The following is a 26650-nucleotide window of genomic DNA, read 5'->3' as shown; positions in this document are numbered from 1 at the left end:
ACACAGATGGTTTCTCTCATAAAGCTTCCTGTTTACTAGACTCTGTAGACTCCACCCTTCTATTAACTCTTTCTACAGAGAACTTAGAGCAACTTTATTAGTAATAAAAAATAATAGATAACACTTATTGAGGATTTTCTATGTAACTTGTACTGTACTAAGCCCTTTACAAATACAATACCTTACTGAATCCTCAGACAACCCTGTTAAGTAGGTTTTGTTACATCACTTTACAGATAAGACTCAGGAGGGTTAAGAAGCTTGTCTGAAGGCAAGGAACAAGGAGGGAACTAAGGGAACAAGGAGAGAGGTGTGAAAGCAGTGACCACATTACATATCACAAGATACCTTGTCACATTAGTTTTGGAGATAGTTTAATCTCTTGATATGAGGAAGAGACACATGATTAAATAGGAGTTTTCTGTTTCCTTAGCAGCATTTCTGCATATGGCTCATGACAATCATCATTATTTAAAATATTATTATATTAAACAATAATAACAATACTGACAACATGCAGTAATGATAATGATACTAATCATGTATTAAAGTAAAGACTAGAAGCTTTGTCCACCCTGCCAGGTAGGTATCATGATTCCCACTTTAGAAATGAAGAAGCTGAGATTCTATGTGGTTAACTTAGTTCACAAAGTATAAGCAGTAAAGTCAGGATTCAGACTCCTGTCTGTCTGTTAAATTCATCGTTTTATTTTCCCCTGCTGTACCACCTGTCAATCAAATTTCCAATCTGAATTGACTATTTTTGCACCCCAAAAGCTTTCCCTTGGCTATATCCTCACTTAAGAAGGAAATCTTCATGGATGTCTAACATTGCACCAGGGTGGAAAACTCGAAGTGGAAATGGTGTACTGCCTTGGGTTCCAGTGAGGTGAGTATCATAAAGTTTGTTTACCAACAGCAACTACCTCAGGATGGTCTTAGTTTCCAAGTTCTCTGGACAATTTCTAAGCTACTTGGACACCAGACAAATTATTGTTAAAATAATGAACAAGGAGCAGTATAACTCCAAGTTATAGTAAGGCTCTTCATTTTTATTGGTGCTTCTGACCACTGGAAGTGTTTGGGTGTTTCTTTATAACCAAAAGACCTGGCTCAGCCTCTCAGCCTCTGAGCCAGGTGGGTCTGTGGATCATGGGAGATGGGAGGGTGGCAGTAGTCTCACAAATATTCAAGAAATTTAAAAAATGAAAAATAACGAATGTTGGTGAGGTGGTAGAGAATTTGGAACCCTCATACATTGCTGGTGGGACTGTAAAATCATTCATTTAGCCACTATGGAAAATCTTTTTGGCAGTTCCTCAAAAAGTTAAACATAGAAGTATCCTGTGACCCAGCAAGCCCACTCCTAAGTATATACCCCAAAGAACTGAAAACAGGTATACAGACAGATACATTTGCAGTCATGTTCACAGCAGCACTATTCACCGCAGTCAAAGAGTGGAAATGACACAAATATCCGTCAATGGATACCTGTATAAACACATTGTGATATACATACAATGGAATATTATTTAGCCATAAAAAGGAATGAAGTACTGATACAGGCTACAATCTGGATGAGCCTTGAAAACATCATGCTAAGTGAAAGAAGCCAGACACAAAAGACTACATATTGTATGATTCCCGTGATATGAAATGTCCTGAATAGGTAAATCCAGAGAGACAGAAAGTAAATTAGTGGTTACTCTGGGTTGGGGAGAGATGGGGATAGGGAGCGACTGCTTACTGGATAATGGGTTTCCTTTCGGGGTAACTATGTTTCAGAACTAGATAGAGATGGTGTGGTTGCTTAAAGTTGTGAATGTAATAAATGCCTCTGGATTGTTGACTTTAAATTCAAGTGGTTGTTTTTATGTTATGTGAATTTCACTTCGATTAGAACAACAAGAGAAAGTTCCACAGCCCTCTGCGCCCTTCTGTGCAGGAAACTTCCCAATGGATACAGGCAAGAAGAAACACCTAGCCCCCATCCCTGCGGGGGCACGATAAAATGTGCCTTGTCTCGCATTTGCATCTGTTGTGCATTCATTCATCCGCTCATAAATGCCCACTCACTCAGCGCAGTGTCTGAACCAGGTCCTGGGCGGCAGAGGGGAGTCTCTGCCCTGGGAGTGCACAGCCTAGGGGGAGACACATTCCGCAAATTAAAAAACAAAACAAAACAAAACTCCGTGATGAACCCAGCCGAGGAGGGTTGGCCACTCAAGTAGCAGGGTGTCCCGAAAGAAAAGGGGCCTTGCTCAGACAAGGCGCTTGGACTGAGCTAATTCGTGTCCGTGGCTTTCAAATCCCTTGCGACAAATGCATTCTTTTGTTGTTCATGGAAATGGAACCGTTTTTCAGGCCCTTCAGGAGCTCGTCCGCAAAAGGTGAGAGGAGGGAATTCAAGCAGCACAAGGATGTCAGCCGGGAGTGAGAGGGGTGGATAGGCGAGGGACCCCCCGCGCCCCGCCCCGAACCTCGGGGGAGGCCGGCGACCGCGGCCGGGGGAGGTGGGGGCTGCGCGGGGCCGCGCTCCCGCCTTCCTCGGCGCCTGCGGATCCGCAGGCGGCGGGCGGCCCGCGAGGGGGCGGCGGCTCCCGGGCTTTGTGGCCGCTGCGCGCGCGGCGGGGCCTGACCGGCCGGGGGCGCGCCGCCGCCGCCGCCCGGCGCTCCGGAGCCCGCGGCCCTCCCGGCCGCCCAGCCCGCGAGAGGAGCCGAGGCCGCCCGCGCTCGCATCTCGCCGGCCCCTCCCCCCGATCGCCGCGGCCGCCGCGCCGCCGCTGCAGGTAGGAGGCTGCCCCGCCGGGCGGGCCGCCGCGGGGCGGGGGTGCGGGCGGGGGGCGCGGGCCGGGCGTGCGGGGGCCGCGGGGCCGGTGGGGCGGGCTTCCGGCCCGGGCACAGCGACCGCTGCCCCGCAGGCCCGGCGGCCACCTCCGCGCGCCGCGATGGGACTCGGTGAGTGGGGCCGGCCTGCGGCGCACAAAGCCCCAGGGCGCGGACCTCGGGGAGATCCAGCGGCGCACCCGGGGCCGGGGGACTCCGGACTCCAGGAGCCGAGGAGCCGCTCGGGAGGAATCCACATGACCCGCGGTGCCGGGGTCTCCCCGTCCCAGGGCCCCCACTGTATGCCGGGCACCGTGCTCGCGCTTTTCCATACTTGCCTCCTTTAAGACCCCTTGTGTCCCTTACAAGGGCGTAATGCGAGGGGTCCCGCACTCCGAGGCCGAGCATCACATCGGTGCCCGCCTGACCTTGGGAAAGCGCCTTTACTCCGAGCTCTGGCTGCTGCTTCAGTAAATGGGCGCGAGATGGGGGGGAGGGATGGTGGCGGGGGAGTGCATGGTGTAATGCTTACCCCCAGGTGCTGTTGTGAGAGAGAATGTACGTAAATGATCATAGCTAAATATTGAGCACTTTCTATATACCAGGCCCTAGGTACCAAACAGTTGGCATGAGTTATCTAATTAAATCATCACACTGTGCTGTGATGTAGCTACTGTGAATTGCTGGAGTAATCTTTATTTAGGAGTAGGAAATGGAGAAGAATTTAGTCTTCCTATTCTGATTCAGGAGATTGGGCGATTCTTAGGTATGGTAACGTTTAAGATTACAGATGTTTCTGCAGTGTCAGGAGAGTGGTTATAGGATATATTTGTTACACATTTATCTGGGAGATAGGATAATATCAGGGCCAGGGTTGTGCATTTTAGTAGTATGTCAGATAAGTCAGTTGTGTTACCAAGGAAACTGTTGAATATTAATTAAAAAACATAGCTCCTGAGTTAGGACCGAGGACCGCTATGGGAGTTTGGGGCCAGAGACAGACAAGGGGTGGAATGGGAGGAGAAGGGAGGATTCTGATGCTCTGGAAGAGAATGTGGAGGAAGGGACCAATGTCCACCACCCCAGCAGTTTTCTGGACCAGGATTCCATCCTGCCCTTAGAGATAAGGCATCCTGTTTGGGAGGAGGAAGGGGGAGGGATTCTGGGGCGAGATCAGTGGATTGTCTCTTCTTATTCCCAGGCCACCCCAAAAATATTCAGATGGGTCAAGAGCCAGATGACAGGGCCTCCTAAAATGCCGTGGTCCCTTCTCATGATTCTTGAAATTCTTTTAATATGTATGAGGAGATTGGGATGCTCACCAACCCTTAAGATTGGTAAGATGCTTAAAACATCCATACAAAGACCACACTGATATAACGAAGAAGTGTTTGAATACAGTTCCCTTGGTTAGAGAAGCAGTGGGCCTGAGGAGATTATTTTGGGATTCAGTTTGGAATGGGGAGAACTGGAAGGCTTCAGACCCTGAAGAAGGAAGAGAAAGGCAGGAAGGCACAGGCACTGCACCCAGGGGCAGGGGGTAGGAGAGCTGAGGACCCCACACCACCATCTGCAGAACACCCATCCATCCCACTAGTGCTCAGCTACCCAGAAGGCACCCCTTCCTCTCCCGACTGTGACTGTGTCTTATTTGAGTGTTGTGGAAAGTTGGAGCGGAACTCAGGCTGACTTTTCTCCTGAGCGAGCAGCAAGGGCTTCTTACAGAAGGGTTGTTTTAAAACCAGGCCTTGAAGGAGAGGATGTTTGGGCACATAGGGATGGTGAAGGTAGGGAGCATTGTGGCTGGTAAAGAGAACAGTTGCTTTGGAGAGACAGACAGTGGGAGGTTTGAATCCTAGGCCTGCCATTTCTCCACCATGTAATTTTTTTGGTGAGAATTAGAGAATGTCTTTTGGTCCCTACCAGTGGCTGGTAGGGAGCTCGACAAACACCAGGACCTTTTTCCCTGTCCGTGGTGACATTTGTTTAGCGCTTGTCTGCTGAGCACCAGTCTTATTCTGAGTCATGTGTTTCATGCCATGGATACAGAGATGAGTCAGAAATTATGTGTCTCCCTTAGGAATTTCCCAGCCTAGTGAGGGAGATGGATACAATGAGCAAATTACAGAAAATATGAGAAGTACATGTACAACTGGCGGTGAGCTCACTGACGAGTAACTCATTCATTCTGGATAGAATACTCCGGGCTAATCTACCTCTTCAAGATGAGGTGTTAGCATAGGGGTTTTGAATGCTACACCAACTGCTAACTTCTACCTTTTTCACCTTTGTCTTGTCTTTGCCCTGGTTTTCTCTCTCTTAAAAAAAAGAATCTAGTTGCAGTGTGTACATACTTTGTAAGCTGCCTCAAACTCATTTTAGGAGGAAGCTGTTGTAAATAAAATAAACATAGCCTGGGTGTTGGTTGAGGAAGGCTTCACAAAAATTTCATCAGCATTGGACTTTGAGAGGTAAAGATGGGCCATTGGGGGACCTTGGGTTAAAGAATTCCAGCCAGAGGAAGCCCCATGTCCAGAGGCATGAGAACGCAGCAGGTTCAAGGGCATGAAGGTGAGTTTGGTCTGGCTGGGTTGAAACATATATGGAAAGGGTGGATTGGGGTGGGGTGGAGGGGGCACTGTAATTGGGGCCAGATCTGGAAAGGCCTTGAATGCCTTGTGAGCAGTTTGGACTTTATCTATCAGTTAGGCAGTGGGGGAGATGTCAGAGGTTTAAACACAAGATTGCAGCATCATCACTGTGTTTTAGGAAGATCCCTCTGGTGGCTGTGTGGAAGAGGGGCTGGAAGTTTGGGAGATCATTTTGAGAGACTAGGGCTGACCTCGGACATAGGCAATGAGGATGGGAGTGGAGAGAAGAGATATTGAGATAAAATGTGTAGTAGGTCTTGATGAGTGGTTCCGTGCGATTGAAGAGCACACGGCGGTTTCTGCTTTGAGCCAAGTTAGTGTGGCTGAAATAATCAGAAATGAGGAGGTTTGGGGATAGAGGAGTAATTTGCTTTTGGAGATTTCTGAGGTACCCGTAATGGACAGTGAGATAGAGGTGCCTAGGAGACAATTGGAAATGTGTGTGGTGCTGAGGAGAGAAGATGGGAGTGGAAAGAGATTCTCCTTGACACCCCTACTTTCTTTTGAACAAACACCATGAATCAGGTGTGTGCTCAAGATACAAATAAATATAGTTCCGAGCCTCAGGAGCTCACACTCAGATAGGGGAGCCCCTCAAAGGCGTGGATAGACTGCAGTACAGAGTAATTCTGAGGCTGCAGGAAAAGGTAAATACTTGTGATCCTGGGCCCAGAGATTTGAGAGCTGTTGTTGCTGAAGTGGTGGGCGTAGAGGAGAGAGTCCTCACAGACATGAGGGAGGCTGGAGCGGGAACACCTGCAAAAGGGGACTTTCGGTAGTAAAAGCACTTTCCGTGGAGGGTACTTTAATAATGATTCCAAGGGAATTTCAGGGAGACTGGGACGGGGGTGAGGAGATGGTTTAGGATGGAGCTGTGGGGGAGGGGAAGGAAGGGGTCAGGACCTTTAAGAACCTGCCTCTGGTTCACAGAGGGGACTGTGAGGGAGGGGGGAGCTCTCGCTTTAAACACAAGGCTGGTTCTGCTCACAGTCACACTCAGACACAGATGGTAAAAATAAACACTTCCCAGTTACTTGGCCGCCTGGAGTGGGTGGTGAAGGGGAAGATGAGGGAGAGCACTGGAGGAAGCAAGTTGAGTGCTAGGTTTAGACTGGAAAGACCTCTAAAGGAAAGAAAGAAGATGGTGAGGACACAGGTGAGTAGCCATCCTGAGTAGACAGGTCTGAACACATGAGAGCAGGTACATGGGACGGTGTACACGGGAACAGTAACGTCTGATTATTCTTATCTGCGTCGAATGAAATCACGAAGGCATCATAGTTGTAGCAAGGCTGTTAAAAATTTAGCATGCAGTACAACATTATTTACAAGAAGAAGCCAGGAAGTGATTTTTGTTATGATAAATCCTTTATAAAAGGAGAAATTTACGATAGTAGAACATCTACATATAATTAGTAAAAAATGCAAATGGCAAGCAGGTTAGTTTCAACATATATTCCACAAATATTTATCGAGTGCCTACTATATATCAGGTGCTCTTCAAGGAGCTGTGGCTACAGTAGTGAAAGAGAGATCCCATCACTTGCTTTAGATAATTCACTTGGAAATGCTTAACCTACAGAGTTAAACCTGGCCATGGGCCTTAAATCCCCTAAAGTGCTGAGATCACTTTATTCTGCTGCAACGTTCTCTTTCTCTGGCTAGTAGCTGCACTAGCCTCATAAATAATCAGAAAAATACCATCTATGCATCTTTGGCAGAGAACTGTGGAAATTAGGTTGCAGAAAAACCATTGTAGCAGCAGGGCTGGTATGGACTGCCAGCACTGGATGGGGTTTTAGAGATCACCCATTGTAGGTTTATAATTTAGAGATGAGGAATCAACAGGGAGGAAAGGGGACTTGCCTGATGTCACAGAGTGAGTGTCAGAGTTGAGAGCAGTGCCCTCGAGTTTTCAGTTGGGATAGTGGGGAAGGCTTGAAGGTACCTAGCAAAAGGGCATCTTGATGACAAGAGGGTTCCAGAGAAGAGATGTGGGGGGGAGGGGTTGAAAACAAATAATGAAGCTTTGCTTTTAGGCCCTCCTCTGTTACTGGGACCCCAGGAACCCCCGTAGTTTGCTCTGAGCCTAAGTTTCTGCATCTGTAAAATGAGAGGATTGGACTGAATTCCTTTTTAGTTTTAATATGTTAGGATCTATGTTGTTTCCAAAAAAGGTTGTTTGGGGGATGCTGAGTCAGGAGACAGAGTCAACAGACCAGGATAGGAAATAGGCTCTCATCTCTTTAGAGCAAGCTGATCACGCATAACCTGTGCCCAGGCCTCCCTTCAGGAATTGGGAGCCACATTTCCTGCAGCTCACTCACCTATTCGGTATACTTCCCTTCTTTCAGTCTTTCCAAAGTGGCCCTGCTTTGTTCTAAGGCTAATTCTATTTCCAGTCTGTGCTGATAAGAGTGAAGGTCCTTATTCTAGATCCCTCCCGGTCCCCGGAGTGATGTCCCTGGGCACATCTCTGTCCCTGTGCTCATCTCATGGCCTTGTCACCAGCCCACCCACAGCACGCTGTGCTCTGTTATGTCTTCACTGGGCTGTGCTCTCCTGGATCTTAAGGAATACCCCTCCCTCCGGTGCCTGCACATGAAGTTGCGCCTTTAACCCTCGTGTGTATGTATCCTCTCTGCCTCTTCTTTCTCTTGATCCCCCACCCTGGTGTGAACACACAAAAATCGTGACCATTTCTCACTTTGAAACAGTGCCTGGTGTGCACCTCCTCCTTTCCATCAACATCGCCACCACTCAGAATCCAGGCCCTTTCTTATCAATTATTTATCTGAATGATCTCCTTCAGCTCTCTCTGTTCATATCCTGTACATTCTTAAAGATCGAGCTCAACTGTCCTCTTGTTCACGAAGAGTGCAAATTAACCTCCTCCCTCCTCGGAACACCGGGGGTGCGTTGCCCTCTATTATGGTGCCCGTTTGATCGTGCCTCTCCTTTTGGTTATCAGTTTCTGCGTGCCAGCGCTCCTTCCGGCTACACCGTTCACTTGTCTTTGTATCTCCCACATATTCTAGGACAGTACTGAGCCTTTGGCAGGAGTTCATTACATATTTATTGAATTGTGCATCTGTGAATAAAAGAGCCAATAAGTATTTGAGTATATATTGCATTTAGACCACTGTTCTACTTTTGGAAGCAGTCCAGTATGGGTGAGAAAGGGTGGAAAGAACTACAGTCTACTGAAGATCTAGTCTGTGCCTCTTTACCCCCATCGCAGGACAGCTGTGTAGAGGGAATAAGGCAGAGTAGGGGTATTAACCCTATTTTACAGATGAAACATTAGAGGTTAATTGACTTGCCCAAAGTCACACTAGGTGTGGCTCAGCTAGGTGAGTGCTGAAGTCAGGATTTGAGCCCAGGTTTTCTGCATCCGGTGCCCTGGTTATTTCACTTCACTTTAAGAGCAGTAGTTCGTTAATAACCTAACATCTGTCCGAGGTCTCGGTGTCACAGAGTTTTGGTCATGGTTCCCATCCTGAGTATTGACTTCAGAGAACTCCCTTTCCTACAGAGGGCAGTAGAAGTAAAATCTGGCCAACTCCTTCCAGTCTTTGCTCAAATTTTAGGACTTAGTTTGACCCTTGGTGGACTTAAAATATCATTGGATTTCATTAAAATATCGTTAGTCAGCTTGGCCTACCATAATCAAATACCACAGAATGAGAGGCTTAAACAACAGAAATTTATTTCTCACAGTTCTGGTTGGTAGCCAGTCCAAGATCAAGGTGCCAGCAAGGTAGATTTCACTCTCAGACCTCTTCTCTTGCTTGTAGGTGGTTGCCATCTCTCTGTGTGCTGACATGACCTCTTTGTAAGCCCTGGGGTTGGTGATGTTTGGGGGAGGGGGGGAAGCAAGCTCTCTGTTGTCTTGTCTTATAAGGGCACTAGTCCTCTTGAACCAGGGCCCCACTCTTATGACCTCACTTAATCTTAATTACTTCCTTAAAAGCCTAATCTTCAAATATAGCCACCCTGGGGGTTAGGGTTGCAACAAACGAATTTGGGGCTGGGGCGGATACAAACATTCAGTCCCCCAACAGATGGATTTTTAAGGTGGATATTAAATGTACTTATTACAATCTTCTGGTGATTTAGTCAATGTTATTGTTTTGGGAATTGTGCTGATTATTTCCTCTTTGTTCTTTTATGGTATTGGAATCCTGCTATTTTATTTAGTCCTGCCTTTGGGTCTTTGCTTAGCCCAAGAGGAATTTCCATTGCATTTGGATTTTGCTATTTTATTTGACCAGTTTTACTTTCATGCAGCTTTTGGTGTACTGATTGTTTTATCATGTATGATACTCATTATGTGCATGGTAGGCAGTTTTATGTCTATATCAAAATATATTCATTCATTAAGTTTTGCTGAGGGCCCACTATGTGAGGGTCTCTGGGCTGCTTGTTGTCCTACAACCGTGCAAAAGAGCTGGTAGCACTCTGTCTAGCAGAACAGCAGACAAAAACGATTATCCATACAGCAGGGTTGGGGGGCACGAAAGGGCAGTTTCTAATCAAAGCTGATGAAGCAGAGAAGGCTTGTTATGTTGTCATCTATAACCAATTATGGACATTCCTGAGAAGTTTTAAGCTAGAATGTGCTTTTTAGCCTCAACGTTTCTGTGGATAAGCTTCGCCTGGAGATCTCTTTCTTCCGAAAGTGTTTATTTACTTAGGACTGTCAGTCAGGTGCTCAAGCTGAATGTCAGCATCCAGTTCCCCTGAGGCATGGGCCATTTTAAAGCTCCATATTATTGCTACAGTTACTTTTCAAACATACCTTCTTAGTAGATCAACCAAGAATAATAATTTCCAATTAATGGAAATTATTTCAGAACCCTGGTTAGAGTGAGAGGGGTGCACCTGGTTGGGGGTGGGGAGCAGTGGACCCTAGGTTTGAGACATAGAAGGGGGCAGGCAATGGGAGCGGGGAAGGGAGAGGAGGAGCCAACACTTGGAGATGGAGGGTAGCAGGCACAGCTCCTCCTAGGTTGCTCTACCCTAGGACCTTTCCCTGCTGACAATCTGATTGCTAATTGATATGTAATTTGAGCAGGGACACTGGAGGCTGTCATTAGGTCTGAAAGAAGAAGGCTAAGCAGAGCAGAGAGCAGCCTGGGTATGGAGTCAGACCTGGGTTTGAATTCTGGTTCTGCTACTTACTATTTGTGTGACCACAGGCAAGTTACTGAACCTCACTTTTCTGAGTTGGGAAATAGGAATAATAATTGGTTAGTGCGGATAAGCAGCCTGCTTCAGGAGGCTGTTGGGGACCCATAGCGGACCTTTGGGGTACACTGTCTCATACCAGAATCCCTTTATAGCCCTGCAGGATGCAATCACATGGCAGAGGGAGGCCTGCTGTTCTACAAAATTAAGCAAAGTAAATTGGTAACTCTGGATTTACTTAGCTAGTGATTAAATAGGTTTAGTTAATAGGCTATTAATGGTACCCAGGTGTTGGTAATTCTGAGTATTTGCTTTTGAGAGCAGTTGTATAATTTCTCTGGTAATTTCATAAAGTTTGGGGGTTTTTTGTTTTTGTTTTTAAACAATGCAACAAATGATGCTCTCAGGGGCTATTTTTGGGAGAATTAAATGATATAGTGCATATTAACCAGTTAGTATAGTGTCAAACCCACAGTAAAAGCTCAATAAAAGTTATCTGCTATTGTTAATATTGCTTTTATTAGAGACTCAACTGGCCACACAGGTTTAGATCCATTATGGTTAGACTCCCCACCAGCCCACCACCACCTGGTGGCAGCTAGTGGTACTGCACACATTGTAAGGAAGGATTATTAAATTACTTGAAACTAATTCCATGTTGTTTCAATTCCACTAAATATCACAGGGACTTTGTTCAGGCAGAGCGTGGTTTATTTGCCTGAGAACTGCAATTCATACAGCACTAAACAATGAAGGGACATTTCTTCACCTCCGCAGTTGGCATAGATTTTAAAAATGTTAACAGCAGAAGTCAGTGAAGTAGGAATGTCAGTTGGCACAACATTTCTGGAGGACAGATGGTGATGGAACAAAAGTCTTGGCGTTTTTATCTCTTGTGGCAACCATTCCTCTTCTGGGAATTTATCCTGAAATAATCAAGGATAGAAAAAAAAAGATTTATTTAGAAAGAAAAAGAATATAATGTATAAAATAGCATTACCTTTAATAGAATGAAACAGGGAACAATCCCTTTTTCATTTGTGAATCAGATTCCCAATCCCTATAGCAATGATTCTTAAAAAGAGTGGGGCATGGGGGAAAGTATACATCTTCTGGGGGGATAGGCTTCAGATCAGAAACTGCCCTGGGAGCTGTGTAGCTTAAGGACATTCAGTATACCTATTGATTTCATAATAAAAACTATAGAACATAAAGTTGAACATAGACATCTTGACAGATAGAGATAATGTAGAAGAGATATAGTGTAGGGTGCATGTGTTAATGAATTTCAGTTTGGGAACACTGATTTATAGGGAATAGGAGTATTGATGAAGGTGAAAATTAATTTTGGACCTTTGGGGAAGAAGGAGCCTGGTCATCATAGGAACATTAGAGCAACATGACTGACGCACAGGCCTGTTAATTTAGGGGTGCAGGGACACGTCTCCAAAGATAAATTTCCCCTCCTTTCTCTTTGCCCAAGACCTGAGGGCCAAACCACCTTTGACTTGTCTAAATCTCTCAGTTTCTGATACTGATGTGTCCATGATGAATGTAAGGCAGGGTACCTTGTATCTGGAGACACTGATCACACTAACCTTAACTTTTGGGAGGAGGTGGTACAGAGTGGGAGACCCTGACCAGTTTCTGTTGCCCTCATGTAAAGCCCACATTCCTTGGCCTCTATTTCAAGATTCTCTGATCTGGCCAGGTCCCCTCCAGCCTCAGGTCTAACAGATTTCAGTTATTTACAATTACAGTAACCCCTCCCCAGGCATCGTATGTGAAGAGCTGACTTGTAATAGTGTGGTTTTAAATCAGTGTACCATAAACTTAAAAGCCACAGCCTTCCCTACCCCCCACCCCCACTTTTTATTATGGAACTTTTCAAATGTACACAGAGATCAAGCGAATAATTTAATGAACCTTTGTGTACCCATCAACCTTGTTCAAATGTCCCATTTTTGGCTAACGGGACTCCTTTCAAGTTCGTTTCTAATTCTTTTGATATAGATTGGTCAGTTTTAAATGGATTACATCATCAGTATCTTGATGCTTGCCTGTTATTCTGAAAAATCAGAGGCTTAGAGAATGTAAGGAGGACTGGGCGTGTTGGCCCTTTCCACAAAGGGGACATGCACCGCTTGCTTTATTGCTGCATTCTCTGTTGCTTGACATTCTTGCCATAATGTATCTGAGAGATTAATTTTGTAGGAAGTTTCCTGTGATTAAAAGATGTGGGAAAGTATGTGATCATAAAAACACATATAGGTTCAGTGGAATAAGACATTTATTAAGCATCTGTTGTGTGAAAGATGCTGGTTCAGCACTGGGGAGGATGGCAAAATGACCTAGGGAGTCATGGTTGAGTAATTTGGAGTCACCCAAGGTAAGAGCCCAAGAGATAGTTGTGAAATGATACTAAGAATATCAGGCTATTTGAACTCACAGAAGCAGAGACTAGAACAGTGCTTACTGGGGACTGGAGATGGGGGTGGGGGTGGGGGAAATGGGGCCATGTTGGTCAAAGGGTGCAAACTGCAATTATGTAGGGTGAAAAAGTTTAGAGAGCTAATGTACAGGAGTGATGATGAAAGCTAATAATACTATATTGAATATTGGAAATATGATGAGAGACTAGATTTTAGGTGCTCTCATCACACAATAAAAGGTGTCTATGTGAGGAGATAATATGTTATGTAGCTTGTTTGTAGTCATTATGTATGTATGTTAAATATATACAATTTTTATGAAAAATATAAAAAGTATGTAGACTAATGATGGTAAGGGAGAAAATGGAATGTCATTTCAAATTTTTAAAATCATATAAAATCAATAACTCATTATAATATGTGAACAAAAGCTGTAAAGGAATATGCAAAGGCTGTAAAAGGGTGGCTATGATTTGGTATGTTTAAAAAAATTATTGCCAAGCTGTCAGGACAATCCAGGTTCTTGACTTCTGAAGTCGCCATCTTTGTGAACTTGTACAATCCATTTAACCTTTCTGGCCCTTAGTTCCCTCCACTGAAAAGAGGGGTAAGGAAAATGTGGTATATAGATACACAAAGGAATATTATTCAACCACAAAAAAGAAGGATATCCTGCCATTTGTGACAACATTGATGGACCTTGAGGGTATTACACTAAGTGAAATAAGTCAGAAAAGAGAAAGACAAATACCGTATGATCTCACTTGTATGTGGAATCCAAAAAAAAAAAAAAAGAAAGAAAAAAAGAACTTATAGGTAGAGAGAACAGATTGGTGGTAGCCAGAGATGGGGGGTGGGGGATGGATCTTGGGCAAAATGGGTGAAAGTGGTCAAAAGTTACAAACTTCCAGTTATAAAATAAATAAGTTCTGGGGGTGCAATATACAGCATGGTGACTAATAGTATTATATGGTATGTTTGAAAGTTGCTGAGAGTATAGATCTTAAAAGAAAAAAAATTGTATCTGTGTGGTGATGGATGTTAACTAGACTTATTGTGGTGATCATTTTACTATATATACATATATATGTATGCATATATATATAATCATTATGTTGTATACTTGAAACTAATGTAATGTTATATGTCAACTATATCTCAATTTTAAAAATCCATTAATTGGTAAATGGATATAGGCTGTGCTACACCTATAAAATGAAATATCATTTGGCAATAACAAGGAATGAAGTATTGATACACGATACAATATAGACAGACCTTGTAAACATTTTGCTAAGTGAAAGAAGCAAGTCACAAAAGACCTCATATTAAATTATTCCATTTATGAAATGTCCAGGAAAGAAAGAAAGGAGGGGCATTAGACCCAATCTCTAAAGTGTCCAGGCCCTTACACCTCTGAAATTATATTAATTATTTACATAGAACTGTACACTTTTAAAAGTGGCCCTGTGAGCTTAAGGATCACAGACTCTAAGCCCTCATTTTAAAGATGAAGAAACTGAGGTTCCTTTAAGAGCATGGACCTATCCATGGCCAAAGATATAGTGATGGAAATGTCAGATATTCTGGGGTGATTTATGGATGATTCTGCAATCTTGATAGTATTTACATTATCTGTTATATTATGAAGATGAGTCAAAAATTATCCACACTCTGGTTATATTAAAACTTCTATTGGCCGCACCACCAGAGTGCAGATAATTTTTGACTCACCCTTGTAGATCACACAGTGGCTTCTCTCTTCTTGAGCTGTGACAACAGTTTGAGAGACCTGTTTAGTTCAAAAGCTGCCTAACATTATGACTTTGAGGAATTATCAGTTCCTTTTTTTTTTTGTCTGTGTTGGGTCTTCATTGCTGCACACGGGGCTTTCTCTAGTTGCAGCATGTGGTATCTTCCTGGGGCAGGGATTGAACCTGTGTCCCCTGCATTGGCAGGTGGATACCTAACCACTACACCACCTGGGAAGTCCGTCAGTCCTTCATATTAAGCAGAAATAAATTAACACAGAGTTCCACATAGATGTTCAGCTTTTCTTTTTTTGCTGTTCTTTACCAGATAATCACAAAATGGCCAAGACCTACAAGCAGGGGTCCTACTTGAAAACCTACTTTTAAGTAAAAACCCCCTCCCTGGTAAACTTCTGAATGTTTTCTTGAGAATATCACCATTCAGCATGAATGGAAACGAAAGTACGGTATTTCAGACACAGCAATCAAAGGAGGGATAGGGTCTGAGCGATTCCCTGCCTTTGCTTATTGCTGGAGTTGGTAATGATTGTTTCAAACTTCCTGTTCCAGGATAGCTAACAGCCAGGAGAAACATAGTGGAAAATGCAAAACAACGAAATCATAAAACCTGCCAAATACTTCTCCGAGTTGGAAAAGAGCATCCTGCTGGCTTTAGTAGAGAAGTACAAGTATGTGCTGGAGTGTAAGAAAAGCGACGCGCGAACTATTGCCCTCAAGCAGCGTACCTGGCAGGCGCTCGCCCACGAGTACAACTCGCAGCCCAGCGTGTCGCTGCGGGATTTCAAACAGCTGAAGAAGTGCTGGGAGAACATCAAGGCCCGGACCAAAAAGATTATGGCCCATGAAAGGAGAGAGAAAGTGAAACGCAGCGTCAGCCCCCTTCTGAGCACCCACGTCCTGGGGAAGGAGAAGATCGCCAACATGCTGCCCGAGCAGCTGTACTTCCTGCAGAGCCCTCCCGAGGAGGAGCCCGAGTACCACGCGGATGCCGCCGCCCAAGGTATCGGCGCCTGGCGCCTGCTTGCATGTTCTCCTTGGGTACCTGTTTGACATTGCCATGTTCAAGCCCTTCATTCTGAGGGGATTTAGAAAAAAGAAACTTTCATACCAAACGACTTTTTCAATACAGAATTTCTGGATTAGATAGGACATTCAAGTCGTGTCGTACATAAACACAGAAGCTCTTATGTATCTCCTGTGTCTCTCTTAGAGAGATCTCACTTACCTCTATTATTACTTAAGAAGGAAAAATAAGGGGCTACATTAATATAGTTATTAATGAAGTGCCTTAGTTATTTATCTCAATCTCAAATATATTAAAGAGAGTTTGAGGATTTATATTCATTCACTCAGTAGTTTTTGTTTTTTTGTTTTTGTTTTTTTCAAAAAATAGTTTTTGAGGACCTGTTATGTGCAAAGCACTGCATTAAATTACTCAAAAGGCCATGTTCAGAGAGTGAACTATTTTAAACTTATGCAAAGTATAGAGACTAATATAGCAAACACCCATTTAGCAGTCACCCAGATTAAAAGCCAGTGTTTCTACCCATTATAATATTGTGATCTATAGCTTTGGTTTGTGCACTCCAGGAAACTAGAGAAATTCTGGAAAAAAATCATTTTAGTTTTTATGTACTTCCATTGAAAAGAGAAAAATATGTCATACATTATTCTTAGGGAAGGAAAAGAATGTCATATAATCAAGCCTGTAATGGTAGTGTGTCATGGCTTTAAAAAGTTGGAATTAAGAGGCTATTGAAATGTCTCCAGGCAAGGGGAGGGTGGGGATGCATACAGATAAATTGCCGATAATTCTTGACTCTTTTAAGATAGGAATGGTCAGTTTATACAAAGATTCATTGCAGTTTGCAGAAAATATACCTTAACGCAGAGGAAGATTTCTGGGAAGGCCAGAGGGCTGCTCATAAGGTCCTCCAAGGACCCAGGAAGCAAGCATTTGCCTAGGCAAATCCGATTCTTGGCTTGCAGGATGAGAAATTCACTTATTAATGTCCCCAGAGTAAATTGAGCTCTGAGGGACTGGTTAATTAAAAGTCACAAGAAATTGTCTAAAAACCAAGAATGTCATCGGCGTAGAATGGAAATGATTAGCACTTTTTTTTTTTTTTTTCCTGTCGGCAGCTTATCCTGGGAAACTAAATTATGATCAGTATTTGTTTTCTGATCAGTTGGCCAAGGTTACATCTAGGGAGCTAGTTGGGCAACCAGTGATGGATGTCGAGAAACTCATGTACTGTTTCTCAGGGTAGGAGCCCTGTGTCTGAGTTTTGATTCTCGAGCTCCCCAACCAGGGCAGCTCCCAGAAAACAGCGTTGATATGACACCGCCAGCCCGCTTTCACCCTCCTTGTTGCTGCTTCTGTGGTGGAGGGGGCCCGCTGCTAATTGACAGTGTCCTTGCTTCAGGGATGTTTATAGCTTCAGCCAGTTCCTCTCCATTATGCTGGCCTTGGAGTGATTCCGTGCCCGTAAGGCAGTGAAAGGAATGGTGTAGGGGGGAAGGAGGGAGGTGAATCAGCAGGGCTGCTTTTCAAATTGCTTATATTCCCTGGTAGATGTTGCTGAGGAAGATGCTGGTGTGGACTGTGTGCCGTTCACTTTGCAAATCTGTGATCTGGATGGCTGTGTATTGATTTCATAGGCTTATTCTAACGAAACAGTCTTATTTTCCCATTTTCAAATTCTATGGTAGGATCTACAAAGGCTGTTCCACAGATTTCTTTTCTCTTTCTTCTTAGAGGAAAGGGTGTATTTATTTACCCATAAACACAATTTCCAAATTTACAGCAAGAAGGGGATAAATACGGATTCTCAGTGTCTTTCCTGTAGTGACATTTGCTAGAGACTCACTTGTAAAAGAGATTTATTTTAAATTGGATGTTTGTACATATCCGACACATGAGACTTCTTTTTTTGCTGGTAATTATTAAAGTACAGCCATACATTGTCTGGTTCCTGTTTCCAGGTCAAATCTGGAGGGCGGTGGAGAAGTGTGTTGCTTTGTGAGTTGGCAACTGTGTCCAAAGTAATCTGTAAACTCTAGTAGTTAAGATGCCAGAACACTTTCCATACATTAAAACAACTTTGAGGTTATCCTAGTCATTTTGCATGTCAGTTTACTTTTAAGAAGGAAAAAGAAAGCTGGAATTGTTAATCATCCCTTCTGGGTCTTTCTGGGGAAGAGGTTGGAAACCTGCTATAGGGTTATGGGTCTCATTCCCTTGTGTGTATTTGACACATGAACTCTGTGTGTGTGTGTGTGTGTGTGTGTGTGTGTGTGTGTGTGTGTGTGTGTGTGTTTAGTTAGTATCTCTACTAACTCTATCTCTACTATCTCTCTGTCTCTACTGTGCTGTCCAGTACAGTAGCCACAAACCGCGTGGGGCTGGTAAGCACTTGAAGTGTGAGGACACTGAACTGAGATGTGCTGTAAATGTATACACTATATCTCAAAAATGTAATACCAAAAAAAGAATGTAAAATATCTTACTGATAATGTTTATACTGATTAAATGTTGAAATGATAATACTTTAGATATATTGGATTAAAAATCTATTACTAAATTTAATTTCACCTCTTTTTACTTCTTTAATGTGGCTATGAGAAAAATTTTTAATTACACATGTTATATTTCTATGGGACAGTGCTGTCCTAATACCTTACAGAGTGCCTGTGACAGAATAAGGTGCTCAAAGATTTGTTAGAATTCGTTCGACAGGAAGGAGCCTAGCAGATTCCACTAGAGGCCTCCCTCCAACTGTTTCTTGTGTGAGATGGCTTCCACTATGTCATCTTGATCACTGTCCCCTGCATATTCTTAGCTTTGTCAGTGATTTCTTTGAAATGTACATCTATATTTGAACACAGTAGTCTTAAATTTTAACACTTAAGAATGTATTTGTAAAAAACTGGCATTTTCCCTTAAATATATTTAAACAATTTATATGCTGTAGATTTATGATATGTTATGATTTGGCTTTGACACTTATCTTCCATTATCTTTTGGGAACAGGTTTGCAGAACAAACTAAGAGAGCCAACAAAATTTGCTAGGGGTGGTCAGGAGGGAAGGATGGCCAAATGTCAAAATATACGTAGGAAAACTAAGCTTTCAGGTAGTACTCGAACATCTTGAGAGAACTTACATTTAATTCACATGCTATTGTTTCTCTACTATAAAGCTATGATCCAGTAACGCAGACATAGGTATGCCAAGCTATATTAAATAATACAAACATTTCTTAGTAAATTCCATTATTATCACTGTTTAGTCCAAGCCTGTTCTTTTGGGGTGGGAGCTCCAGTACAGGGGACTGATTTATATTTCCAATCATGGCACACTGGCATCATTGGTCTGGAAAAGCCCTTTTTTGTGTGTATTACTTATACATTTATTCCTTTTTTAATTCCCCATTCACCACTTTCATTCTTTTCTCCTGCACCTTAATCATTCTAATGTGCTTGTATATTCTGTCACATGTTCCTGAAAGCATGCATTGATGTTGTGTGTGCGGATATTTTAAATTTACATAGATGAAAAATTGTGCTACAGATACCATCTCTTTTTCTTTTGCCGCTTTTCACTTAGAATGTTTTGAAGATCTATTCCCATTGCAGTGTAAATCTAATTTGTTTCTTTTAGTCGATACATAATATTCCATAGTATGCATCCCCAACATCTTGTCTGTCCTTGTTCCTGGTCAGTCCTGTTTCCTTTATTCTGCCAAGAAGAGCTGGGTTTTAACCGGTACAATTTCCTTCCCATCCTTTTACTGCCTTAGTAGGTTTTCCTGAGAGATTAAACTTACTCACATTGCCCAAGTGGAAGAATATCCCGTTGACTGTGTTCTCTGCTCCCAGGAAGGCCTTTAGCCCTTCTTATCCATTTTGCACAAGATGGAGTTGTTTTCTACTTCAGGTGGCTTTGTTTTACCTGGGAGAGAGATTACATGGTGTGTGTTTGCAGCAGGTTGCCATTCCCAGGATCGTCTTTTTCAGGTTAAGAGGAGATTCTTCCCATCTGAACACTAGCTTCCATTCATTGGAGCTAATATTTGTGTGAAAGTTAATTAACTACTCCATCGGGCTTCTCTAGTTTTAGATCCCAGCTTCTGCCAGAGTCTTAAGAGGCCTGGCTCTTTAAATTTAAAATGTGTTTGTTAGTACACATTTAAACTAAAAATAATTAGTTTTAAAGTAGAGTCATTTCTCTGCTTCTGGACATAAACATACTGTCTTCATGTTCACAACTCGAGAGAGAAATTTGGAGACCAGAATTGGGAAAATACACCCATATTCTTAATAATAGATGGTTTTGTAGTTGATACAACTTGGAGATTCATTTCAAGATACACAAGTGATTAGCTGAGCAAGTGATGTAGTGAGAGGCCAGGTGTTGTAGTAGTTGAGCTTGGATTTTGGAGTCATGCAGACCTGGATTGGAGTCCTGGTTATTTCAATTAGCCAAATGACTTTAGATATTGTGTTTGGTTTTCTATAATAATACCTCCCTCGGAGGGTTTGTTAAGGATTAAATGAGGCACTGCTGCAAAACACTAGCCTAGTGCCTGGTTGGCTGCTCAGAAATGGTAGCTGCTGTTATCATCAGCATCATCAGAAGGCCTCTAAAGCCAAGAATTATTGAGATAAAAATGAACATTTCAAAATTGGGAGAGATGAGTAGCATTGTCAGAGCATGAACTTTAAAGGCTCAGAGGAGTATCCAGAACTATCCTCTGGAATGAAATCAAAGAGAAAAGAGGCTAAAGTTACCAAAAAACATCTAATGTGTCCAGGCTTCTTTGAAGACAGTTTCAGATCTGAGACGAAAAAGGAACCGGATGAGGTAATCCTCTTTGCATTTGATCTCATCTGAGGGACCCTGTTCTCAGTGCCAAGCCTTTCCCGTTCCTTTGTCCTGTGCCTCAGCTCTCAACTCAGAACACTGTCCTTTCTACATAGTTGTGCAGTGTTGAGAGGGATGTGACCTACTGCAGCCAATTCATCCCGCACACATTTCTTACATGCCCAGCAGTGTGTCGGGCCCTGTTCTGGGTCCTCTAGGAGGATGAATTAGAGGCAGTCTCTATCTTCAAAGTTTTCAGAGACCTGAAGGGGAGGTAGTTAAACCGCCAGTTTTAACAAGTGCTCTGCCAGAGGCAGGCTTAGGAACCAGAGGGAGCATGAAGAAAGGACATCTAATTGAGGCTGTAGCTGCTGGGGTGAAAGATTCTTACGGAGACATTTTCGTTATCTCTGGATGGCACAAAAGTCCTCTTAACCTTTTCTTTCAAAAGTAAGATTTTTACCTTTTCTTTAATCTTAATTAGGGACTAGTTATGGTTGTTACCTAACCCCTTGGAGTGAAATAGGCTAAATAATAGCCATTTTCCTTTTATTAACAGAGTATTACAAGTTAGGTTTCCCTCAGTAGATATGAACATTCCTGGCATCCCATCTTATGGAATAATGGAGTGGATGTAATACTGTAATCAACTCTGTTAATAAATTGATATTATTTTTCTCCAAGGAGGTGATTCTCATTATTGGAAATGTAAAGCTTCCCGAGAAAGCGTTGGAGTCACAAGTAGAAGACTCCTTGGGTTAGTAGAGTTAGTGATTTCCTTATTGAAACTCCTGAATGAATACTCACATCATTGCCCTATAAAAATACTAGTGCAAGCATGGTACCACCAAACATGGCCTCCTTTTGTATCCATAAGCACTTTTCCCCCTTTGTTCAAATCTTCAGCCCATAAATATTTAAATATTTACAAGGCATCCGCTAGGTACCAAGCAAAATAATTGGTGCCCAAGGATAAAAGAAATGAGTAAGGCATGGCCCCAAAATAATACTAGAATGTGTTAAGTGCTGTAACAGAAGAGTATGTAGAGAGAAAGGAGAAGGCTGAGGTTTCACAGAGCAAGTAACATTGATTCTGAATGATGTAGGGGTTAGGGGCGAGGTTGGAAAGGGGAACTGGAAAGAGTGTATGTTTGAGTGAGGGGGACGAATGGTGTGCCCAACTTTAGGCTGAAGGGGCAGTGAGACAGAATTATGGGGGGGGAAAAGCATGGCCTTTAAAGATTGTGATAGGATTGGAGGGTACACAGGGTATTTTGAAGAGTAAGCAAGGAAGATAAAGGATTGTCGGAACCGGAGTCCTTACTGGGTTACTTAGGGTGGGTTAAAAACAGAGCCAAGGATAGGAATCCCAGGGGAACATTTAAGTGTGAGTCCTGAAAGGAGACTTAAGAAAGAGCAATCAGAGAGGAGGCTGTAGAAAACCTAGGAGAGAGCAGTGGTGCAGAAACTAATAGATGAAAGAAATGTCAAGAAGGTTGTCAAGTGCTAGGGAGAAGTTACATCAGAGGGACATTGGAAAGTGTTTTTGGGATCTGAATATTGACCCCCAGGGGCAGTGCAGGAGGCAGCAGCCAGAGGTAGGAGACTGAAGAGAAGTCTGAGGAAGTTCAGCCAGAGTGTGTAGGCTCATCTTTCAAGGAAGAACCTTTGTAAGATGGTTATCCAGGGTAAGGATTTAGACCTGCAGCCAGGGCCCAGAGCAAAGGTGCCCTTATGGAGATTACACTTAAGTGTTCGTGGCTGAGTGAGAATCAGAGTGGGAGATCAGACTGAGGGAGAACTTAATCTGAAAACCCACTGTTGGCCACATACTGTGGTCTTCTGCTCACTGGGAGTCATGCACGTTTCATTTTAGAACGTATATCCACATAACCAGGTCTCCAATTCTTGGTAAGCACAGTCTCTGACCACTGTTCCCCTCGTTCACAGTGAGGAACCCCTTTATCGTTACTTCTTACGGGCAAAATGCTTTTGATTTGTGGGTTTTTAAAAAGCCAGGTGTGGCAGGGGTACCCGTGGACACGCAGACCAGAGCAGATGCTATTTCAGATCATCCTGCCATGGGGGACCCTGTCGTGTGAAATAGGATTGATTTGCTCTCTGCCTGTAAAATCTTTGAACATGTGTTTTCTGCTACTGTTTTTCAGAATCATTTGCTGTTTCAAATAGAGAACTGTGCGATGATGAGAAAGAGTTCATACACTTTCCAGTATGTGAGGGGACCTCTCAACCTGAACCCTCGTGTTCAGCTGTCAGAATAACAGCCAATAAAAACTACAGGAGCAAAACCTCTCAGGAAGGTGCTTTAAAAAAGATGCATGAGGAGGAACACCATCAACAAATGTCCATCTTACAGCTGCAGCTGATACAAATGAATGAGGTGCATGTGGCCAAAATCCAGCAGATAGAGCGAGAGTGTGAGATGGCAGAGGAGGAACACAGGATAAAAATGGAAGTTCTCAATAAAAAGAAGATGTATTGGGAAAGAAAACTACAAACTTTTACCAAGGAATGGCCTGTTTCCTCATTTAACCGGCCCTTTCCCAATTCACCCTAACCCTGTAGGGGTGGCTCCCTTGTAATGAATCTGTGTTGGCAAAGAAAGTCTGGAACATGAACTCGCGGTCCGTAACCTGTAACAGAGCTACAACTAGGAAAATTAGAGTGGTAGTAGTCACTTATTTAAGAATACATTCAGGTAAACAGCTACACCCTCTGTACCCCTTAAGTGGCAAAGAAGCTGTTAGAGTCTTCTGAAAATTATCACTACGAGTACTATCATTCTGAATGTAATGTCTCTTAATTAGAATTCATACAAGAACCATGTGTGAGTGTTGTATTTTTTTTTAATCAAATGCAAGTGTGACTATAAAGGAGTGTGGCTGGGTTTTGTGGGTTTTTAAAAAAATAGACAGCAGACTTTTTCTATCTAAATGAATGCCCTCCCATTGAAAGTGGCTGTCCTGGGAGGACACACGTTTCTCCAGTGGTGATCTGTTGCTCAGAACTTGTTGGAGGTGTTCCAGAAATCACGAGAGCTGCAGCTCACTTTTCAGTTTTTCAGTGTTATCTTTTGAGTGTGGATTTTCTGTTTTTAAACAGCCCAACGTGTGGAAGCTTATTTTCTAATGTGGCTTATAAACTGCCTTTTTTCCCTTTCCCCAAAGAGGAGTTCCAAATAATGTCTTCAACCAGAGTAGTTTTGTTGGAACTAAGGATGTAACTACTTTGAGGGAGAAATGTTCGTTTAGAGTTCTACATTCTGTCGTGTTTGTTTTATTAAAAGACAAGACTTGCAATTTTATAGTCACACTGTGTATGTTTTTTAAAGGTGCTGCCTCCCCCGCTGTGCTCCAGTTTTGGCCTTCCTGCTGTGTTTTCCTCCGCACTTTGTACTACTGAGTGAACGGTTGCCCTTGTTTTTAATCTTTAGCCACCTAAGGAAAGGCCCTTCCCTCGCTGTGCTCCTGGTGCTAGCTCACAGTAATGCTGCATAGTTTGCATTATGCAGTTAGTATTGAGCTCTTTCAGAATCCATTACCAATATATTTGGAAATATGGATTGATACGTGGATATTTTGACAGAGCTGTGATATATCACTTCTCCTGTAGCCTAGTGTGAAGAACAGCCTTGGGAGTTGGGCAGAGCAGTAGATGGAAGAAGCAAAGTGACAGTTAAGTGCCAAGGCAGGTCAGCAGTTTCTGAGAATGAAATTTCAAGGCCATGTGGTGGGGAAGGAGGAGTATGTGTGGCAGAGGCTACATAGGGAGTATAGGACTAGGAGTCACAGCTTGAATTCTGAGCTTGGCTCTGCCTCAAGAGCCAAGGTATATGACCTTGGGTAATTCCATCTTAGTCTTTGGCCGTGGTGTTTCCTGTCTGTAAAATTAGGGAGTTGGTCTAGAGAATGGTCAGAATCTGCTACAACTCCTTGACTATGATGTGGTCTGCACAGTCTTGGATGAGTGCCGCTAACTTCATGATTGTCCGGAGGGTGTGGGTCAGCAAGGAGAGTTTACTGCATTGGCTAAGCTTCCTTCCTTTCATAATTTTGGAATTTGGGTCCCGGGGACTGTAAGTTCAGTAAAGTACACATATACTCATATATGCACTGCATAAAACCTAAATGGATATCAATTTGTTTTATATGCTGATCGTATTTTAAATATCTTAGAGGAACCAGTTATTTAAAGGAACCCTGTGAAGACTAATATTCTTTTGAAAGAAGGATCCTTTTGCAAGGATGTGTGTTCTTAATTTAGTTTTTATCAAGTGGACCACTTATAGAAGCAGCATCTGGAAAAAGTCCCAAGCTTAATTGACTTATGGGAGACAGATTAGGGCAGGGAGTGACAGGCCCTCAACACAAATGATGTGAACTGAGAAAAGTTTGCCTTTGCTTCACCTATTGATCCATCTGGAAATCTCCTTAATGTGTAGATTCTGGCATGGGGCCTGAGCTTGTGCATTTCTTACAAGCTCCCAGGTTATGCCAATTTTGCTTGTCTGGTCACCACAATTCTCTGTAGCAAGGTTTTAGAGGACCCTGAAGTTTTTACTTATTCTAAAAAAAAAAGAAAAAGAAAAAAAAGCCATTGGGTTAGGTACATTTTTGTGTACAGCATTGTCCCGGATATTATTCCTCTCTCAGAATTTACCACCTAATCACACAAATAACAATGTAGAACAACATAAAAAATGCTCACACACATAATAGAACTATAAAAGCATAGAACTAATTCCTAACTGAACAAATAAAGGATAATTAAACCAGCAGGCTAAAGCACCTTGTTCTACTGTTAATGGTATTTATAAGTTTATAATAATTTTCAACCTTGAGTATGCATTAGAAACAGTATTTTATAAAAAATTAGTCCCACTGGGTCCCACTCCTAGGGGATTTTGATTCAGTTTACCTGGGTTGAGACCTGGTCTCTGTTTTTTTGGAAGCTTTACAGGGGATGATGATACACAATTGGGATTAAGAAACACTGGTGGAGAGTTTCACAAATGTATCTCATTTGGTCCTTGGTCCTGTGAGGTCCTGCAGAAATGAAGAAATGATGCTCAGAGAAGAACCAGCTGCATCAGGCTGAAAGCTAGTGAATGGCAAAGCAGAACCTCAGTCCTAGGTCTCTTGACTCGAAAACAAATAGCCCCACCTGCCTGCCCCCATCCCATCCCATCCCTTAAAGCCATATCATGGATTTGCTTTATCCTGAGAGCCAGATCTTATCTGCAAGGTACTTGTAATGCTTCCACTCATGAACAGGTACATCCCAATTCATTCTGCTTTTGAGTAGTTTCTTACTTGAGTTGGAAATGCAATAACCATTTCTTGGTAGTTGCTGTAGAGAATTGACAGATAAATATTAAGCACAGTTCACCATCCCCTGCCCTGCCAAATCTTGGACACAGCCCAGTAGGGGAGGTAAGGCTTGTACACAGCTGTCACCTACTTGATCAGTGCATGTCTTCTAGTGCATTTGTAGCTCAGCAGAGAGTGACGAAGCTTGAAGGAAGGCCTCCTGGAGGAGGTGGCATTTGAGCTAAATCTTTAGAGTTGGTATTTTGGTAGGTGGAGATTCAGAAAGGAGAGGAACTTCACTAAGTCCCGTTGAAGATTCAAGATGATGAGATGCATAATTGGGAGAACATGGGGGAATTTCCAGATTGGGCGGTAACATGATCGAAACTGTGCTCCAGGAGGAAGATTAGAAGATGGAATTGAGTTGAGAGAAGACTGGAGTCCAGGAGATGTAGTTAGGAGGGTTTGGCCCTGGTTAGATTGAAATGATAGGAGGACCTAAAAGAGGCTGTAGTAAAAAAATGAGGGAGACCCACAGGAAGGGTGTTGCAGAAGTGGAATCAGTCAGGCTTGGCAGCAGATTG

General features: G+C 43.1%; 1 protein-coding gene across 2 annotated transcripts in view; it reads left to right on the top strand.

The window, feature by feature from the left end:
- Positions 1-2683: 2683 nt before the first annotated feature.
- Positions 2684-26650, top strand: part of LOC130846811 (myb/SANT-like DNA-binding domain-containing protein 3) — a 128870-nt gene continuing 104903 nt past the window's right edge. Inside the window, exons 1-3 of one of the 2 annotated variants that reach the window (XM_057725271.1) lie at positions 2684-2789; positions 15421-15871; positions 22905-24056. In XM_057725271.1, the coding sequence (XP_057581254.1) occupies positions 15454-15871; positions 22905-23314 (828 nt within the window). In that variant the 5' untranslated portion in view covers positions 2684-2789; positions 15421-15453 and the 3' untranslated portion in view covers positions 23315-24056. Of the gene's footprint in view, positions 2790-15420; positions 15872-22904; positions 24057-26650 lie in introns of those variants that run through there. The other variant, XM_057725272.1, reaches the window with a different exon arrangement.

The sequence above is a fragment of the Hippopotamus amphibius genome, chromosome 2 (genome assembly GCF_030028045.1).
Source record: "Hippopotamus amphibius kiboko isolate mHipAmp2 chromosome 2, mHipAmp2.hap2, whole genome shotgun sequence".
Taxonomy (NCBI): Eukaryota; Metazoa; Chordata; class Mammalia; order Artiodactyla; family Hippopotamidae; genus Hippopotamus; species Hippopotamus amphibius.
This window is presented reverse-complemented; position numbering and strand designations above follow the sequence as displayed.